The sequence below is a fragment of the Lonchura striata genome, chromosome 30, assembly GCF_050655825.1.
Source record: "Lonchura striata isolate lonStrDom1 chromosome 30, ASM5065582v1, whole genome shotgun sequence".
Classification (NCBI taxonomy): Eukaryota; Metazoa; Chordata; class Aves; order Passeriformes; family Estrildidae; genus Lonchura; species Lonchura striata.
This window is the reverse complement of record NC_140732.1, coordinates 1,084,383-1,089,541: the sequence shown is the minus strand read 5'-3', so window position 1 is coordinate 1,089,541 and position 5,159 is coordinate 1,084,383. Positions and strand designations below refer to the sequence as shown.

General features: G+C 56.8%; 1 protein-coding gene across 1 annotated transcript; it reads right to left on the bottom strand.

The window, feature by feature from the left end:
* Positions 1 to 630: 630 nt before the first annotated feature.
* LOC146764943 (uncharacterized) lies at positions 631 to 4,939 on the bottom strand. The gene is made up of 10 exons (XM_085563346.1): positions 4,751 to 4,939; positions 4,477 to 4,554; positions 4,287 to 4,388; positions 3,728 to 3,835; positions 3,485 to 3,556; positions 2,786 to 2,857; positions 2,512 to 2,583; positions 2,327 to 2,425; positions 1,601 to 1,766; positions 631 to 1,070 (listed from the first exon to the last, which is right to left on the bottom strand). The coding sequence occupies exons 2-10, from the start codon at positions 4,544 to 4,546 to the stop codon at positions 908 to 910; spliced, it is 924 nt and encodes a 307-aa protein (XP_085419472.1). The 5' UTR covers positions 4,547 to 4,554; positions 4,751 to 4,939; the 3' UTR covers positions 631 to 907.
* Positions 4,940 to 5,159: the final 220 nt, after the last annotated feature.

Below are 5,159 nucleotides of genomic sequence, written 5' to 3'. Positions count from 1 at the left end.
TAAAATATCCCTGTGTGTCTCACAAGGGACCCGAGCTTCTCGTGCACCTTATGGGGTCTCCAAAGCCCCCATGTGCCTTATGGGGAAGCCCAGGCCAGCAACGCCAAGTGTTTTGCCCTGGAAATCAAGTGTGGGTGCTGCTGTGTTTTTGTGCCTCTGGGGCTGTTCATCAGCCCTATCAGGCCCCAAGGCCACACAGCCCTTCCCTTCCCTTTCCTTATGGCCCTTGCTCAGAAGAGCAGACCCTGTGCAGCACCCTGGATTGGTGATGGCCCATCAATTAGGTCCTACCAATGTGTGTTAACTGGGGAGGAGCTTTGTTTTGCCTGCTGGCATTGCCGCTCAGGCTGTGTCCCTGGAGATTTTCTTGATGGCTTCCCTCTTTTCCTGGACATGCCACTGGAGGATGTCCAGGCCCAGATGATCCCACTGAAGGAAATGTGCCCTCAGCCCAGGGACACTCAGCATGGGCTCCCCCAGCCCCTTGGGGCCCTGCTGCTGGTCACAGCAGCCCCTGCCTGGTTCCTGCCTGCCCTCACCGTGGGCATCCACGGCTGCAACTGGGCATGGAGCTCAGCCAGTGCTGGTGCCGAGTAGGCTTTGCTGCTGGTACCACCCAGACACTGGGGTGACAGCTCCATCTCTTTATTGCAATGAAAAAAGGGGCTATTGCCTCCCATGGCAGACGGGGGGAGGGGGTCATCTATAGTGTCGTTTAGAGGGCAGGGCCAGGGGGCTCAGGGGCAGAGGAAGGGCCATGTTGGTCTCAGTTGGGGCTGGAGGGTGCTGGGCTGATCCTGGGATTTCCAGAACAACTCGGGAATGGGCTGGGATGGTACAGAGGGAGATCAAAAATGGATGAGGGCAGCTTGGGGATACCCATGGGGAGAGGAAGTGGCAGGGGGGTCTACAGGGTAATAAGAGTTTTCCTCGTAGATGGTCGTTCTGTGGTCCTCTTCTCAGAACTTCTAGAATAGGCTGCCCACATCCTTACTAGTGATAAAAGTGCTGCGTCACTGTCTGGGTGTGAGGTGCAGCCACCGTCTTTCATCTCCTGTCCAGAAGCGTGACTGTGCAAAGAGAGAAGTGCCTGAGGCCCCCAGCTGCCAGTGGCACACAGGGACCCTCCTGCACAGCAGGGCCCAGAGCTGGCAGGGCTCCCCAGCACAGCTGGAGCAGCTGGCACACCTTGGCCCAGCTGCACAGCTGCCCCTCGAGGCCTCGGCGAGCAGGGGACGGCTCTGGGCAGGCTCCCTGGCCAGGAGCGGGTCCCAGAGCGCCTCTGCCTTTCAAGGCCATCTCATCCCCTCACTTTCTCCTCCCCACCTTGCTGTGCCTCTGCCCTGTGCCCCTGGGGCTGCTCTTGGCCAGGCAGCCTCAGGGGGAGCCAGCACTGGCTGCAGCCCCAGCAGACCCCCGGGACAAGGCCCAGCAATTGGGAGGCCAAGGAAAGCACTGGGCAGCAGCAGAACCCTCAGCAGAGTTCTTTGGACAGCCATGGACTGACCACAACTCCACTGCAGCCTCACTGGGAATCCTCCCTGACTATCAGCAGCCTTTAAAGGAAGCTTTTTGTGATTGAGATCAGCAAAACACTCACCATTTGCTCTTCCAGCAATACCAGATTCCAGCAGAACACATCATCAGGCCAAGTGCTGCTCCACCCACAATGGCCATCAACTTCATCAAACAAGATGTTCCCCAGCAGAAATCTCTTCTCATTCTGTTCCAGATTTTGTCAGCACGTGTTGAGGTGCCAGCTGCATCTTGGGAGCAATGGGGAGTGTGAGCCATTGCTATGCTGCACTGCTGAGCTGGCAGCACGGTGGATACAGCCAGGACATTCTTGCTCTCTGTTTCCCCCAGAGCTGGGGCCCGCAGGCACCTTGCAGTCCCTTGGCACAGGACTGCTCAGTGCTCAAAGCCCTGAGCCTGCATGCCATAATTCCTCTCTGCTGTTCAATACTTGTGAAAGAGGTGGATAAAGACAAGGAAAATGCCCAGATTCTGGACCTGCTCCAAAATTCCACCCTCCAGCAAAAAGCCTCTCCGCATCTCCCCAGAGCATGGAAAAATGCAGGCATCTCAGGCCTATGGTGCAATTTGGGCTCCCTGTCAGCTGGTGCCAAATGCCTTCCTGCAGAGGCTGGGGAGAAGCTGCAGCCAGCCCAGGCTGGGAAACAGCCCTGCAGGCCATGAGAGCAGCAGTGGGGCAGCGAGGCTGCCATGGATCCCTTCCTGCTGTGCTGGGCACAGCCTGTCCAGATGTGCAGGGAAAGGCCCTGGCTGCTGAGTCCCAGGGGAAGGCTGAGGGAAATGCACCTACCATGCTGTGTCTCCAGATCATTCAGGATTTGTTCCAGATGTTTGGATTCCTCCCAGGATTTACTACTTCCTATATGTTTGTTCTTTATTCTCAGGGGACCTTAAGAGAAATATTTCCATTTCCCAGGCATGGATCCCACAAAACCAGTACTCACCCTGTGGAGTCATCAGGAACACACGACTCACCCCTGCGATGGGAGCTGGGCTTGCGAGCAACATCCACCAAAGGACCTGGGAAAGTCCTCTCTGCAGCCATACCTGTAACTCAACAGCCACAGGAGCTTCTGTCATCTCTGCAGATCTGCACAGGCAGCACTGAGCCGCAGGAGCGGTGAGGGGATGGCCCAGGGCCAGGGCACACACGTGCGTGGTTCTGTCCTGGCACCTGCAGCGATGCCCCCCTGGCTGAGCTTTGGGCTCTGAGCTGGCAGCTCTCGCAGGGGGAAAGGCCTTGACCTACCCTCACCATCTCCCAGAGGCTCAGTGATGGGTATGGGTTGGGAATCCAGATCCTCTTCATCCTCACGTTCAGCTGCAAAGAAAGGCAGGACAGAACAGCTATGGTGACACTGCTGAAGATTCTCCTTCAGGCCGCAGTGGCAGTGAGTGCCCCTGGGGGATTGGTGCCCTCCAAGGCACTCCCTCAGCTCTGCCTTCCACTCAGGAGCTGGGGCAGGGGCACCACGAGCCTGCGGTGGCCCCACACCGGGATGGAAGCAGCCCCTTGTGGGGCAGTCAGGGAAGAAAGGACTCCCTGGAGCTGCCAGCAGCTCTAAACCCAGTCCCAGCCGAGGCCAGGGGTTGGCAGAGGCAGCAAGAGCAGCTCAGACTTCCTAGGGCAGGCAAAGGAGCTGTGAAAGGCTCAGCCCCGGGGCACAGCCCTGGGCCCGGCCCCTTCCCTCTCTGCTCTTCTCTGGGGCTGCACAGAGCACACAGAAGGACACTCTGGCATTGCACATGGTGGAAGATGGATAGCTAGATGCTCCTTCTTCCCACTGACAGCAATCCTCCTGTGGGATTGCTGTTGGGCACAGGAGTAGGAATTTGAAGACAGGATTTCCAGAATCCTTAAAACTTCAAAGGCTCATAAAGGAAATCACACATAAATATTTCTCTGGACAATGAATTCTCTGTTAGGAAAGTGTTGCTGATAACTTACCTTCACCAGACTCCAAGATCCTTAAACCATGGTTTACCAGTCTTTCCAAACGATGCAAGTCACGGTCCCAACCTAGAAAGGAGCACAGATGGGAAATGTTCCATGGTGTGCTGGGATCCCCCCCTTCTATGGGTAAGGGAGCACTTCAAGGGGCTCAGGTAATGCTGTGAGTCCGCACTGCCAAGCAGCAGAGAGGGCAGCTCAAGGCTCAGCAGGGCTCAGGCCCAGAGGCTCAGCAATTACCTCCTGTGACTGTGCCTGGCATCACCTCCCTTCCTGCAGCAGAGGCTGCCAATGAGCCACTGCTTCCTCTGGGAAACCCAGCCTTCAGCAGAGCCTGTCCTTTCATCTCTGGGGAAAGGAAAAGGGACAGATGGATCATTTGGGTTGTTCCCCAGCAGGAAGGTGTCATCTTCAGGAGGAAAAGCTTATCTAAGTCATGGATGAGATTCACGATAAAAACCAGGTTATTGGGGCTGCTACAGGGCCCACCCTCGTCCAAATATTTGCCCCTCCAGATGTGCTCATTGACTGGGAAATTGCAGGGGACCTCAGCGTGTGCATGGCCCATGCTGCAGTTGGGGCTCCCTGTCAGCTGGTGCCAAATGCCTTCCTGCAGAGGCTGGGGAGAAGCTGCAGCCAGGCCAGGCTGGGAAACAACCCTGCAGGCCGTGAGAGCAGCAGCAGGGCAGCAAGGCTGCCATAGATCCCTTCATGCTCTGCTGGGCAGAGCCTGTTCAGATATGCAGGAAAAGCCCCTGGCTGCTGAGTCCCAGGGGAAGGCTGAGGGAAATGCACCCACCTTGTCCTGTCTGCAATGTTTTCTTCAGTGCTGGCTGAATGAGTCTGGATGGTTTCAGGGATATCTTGTCTGCAGTATATTGGATCTTCCCTGTCGGGGGACCTTAAGAGAAAAATATTTCCATTTCCCAGGAACAGATTCCACAAAACCTGTGCTCAGCCTGTGGGGTCAGCAGGGACACACTACTCACCCCTGCGATGGGAGCTGGGCTTGCGGGAAGTAGCCATAAAAGGAGCTGGAGAAGTCCTCCCTGCAGCCATACCTGTAACTGAACAGCCACAGGAGCTTCTGTCATCTCTGCAGATCTGCACGGGCAGCACTGAGCCGCAGGAGCGGTGAGGGGATGGCCCAGGGCCAGGGCACACACGTGCATGGTTCTGTCCTGGCACCTGCAGCGATGCCCCCCTGGCCGAGCTTTGGGCTCTGAGCTGGCAGCTCTCGCAGGGGGAAAGGCCTTGACCTACCCTCACCATCTCCCAGAGGCTCAGTAATGGCTGTGGGCTGGGAAGCTGCACCACCTTCACCAACAGGTTCAGCTGCAAAGAAAGGCAGAACAGAACAGCTCCCGTGGTGCTGTAGGAGATCCTCAGGCTGCACCCAAGGCTCAGCCCCGGGGCACAGTCCTTGGCCTGGCCCCTTCCCTCTCTGCTCTTCTCTGTGACTGCACAGAGCACACACAAGGACACTCTGGCATTGCACATGGGAGGAAATGGACAGCTAAATGCTCCTTCCTCCCACTGACAGTGATCCTGTGGGATCACTCAGGGCTCCAGAAAGGGAGCAGGGTGAGGCTTCCAGATTCCTTCAACCCTGAGGTGATGTTGAGGGAAGTGGAAGATGGGGGAGCTCTTGTCACATTGATTATTCTCTCAG

Bases quoted from the DNA above. Each gene is read 5' to 3' on its own strand.
- LOC146764943 (XM_085563346.1), bottom strand. From the start codon at position 4,546: ATGGCTGCAGGGAGGACTTCTCCAGCTCCTTTTATGGCTACTTCCCGC. The intron at 4,389-4,476 runs GTGAGTAGTGTG...TTTTCTCTTAAG, and splicing joins GCCCAGCTCCCATCGCAGGG to GTCCCCCGACAGGGAAGATC. The intron at 1,071-1,600 runs GTGAGTGTTTTG...CTCTTTGCACAG, and splicing joins TATTGCTGGAAGAGCAAATG to TCACGCTTCTGGACAGGAGA.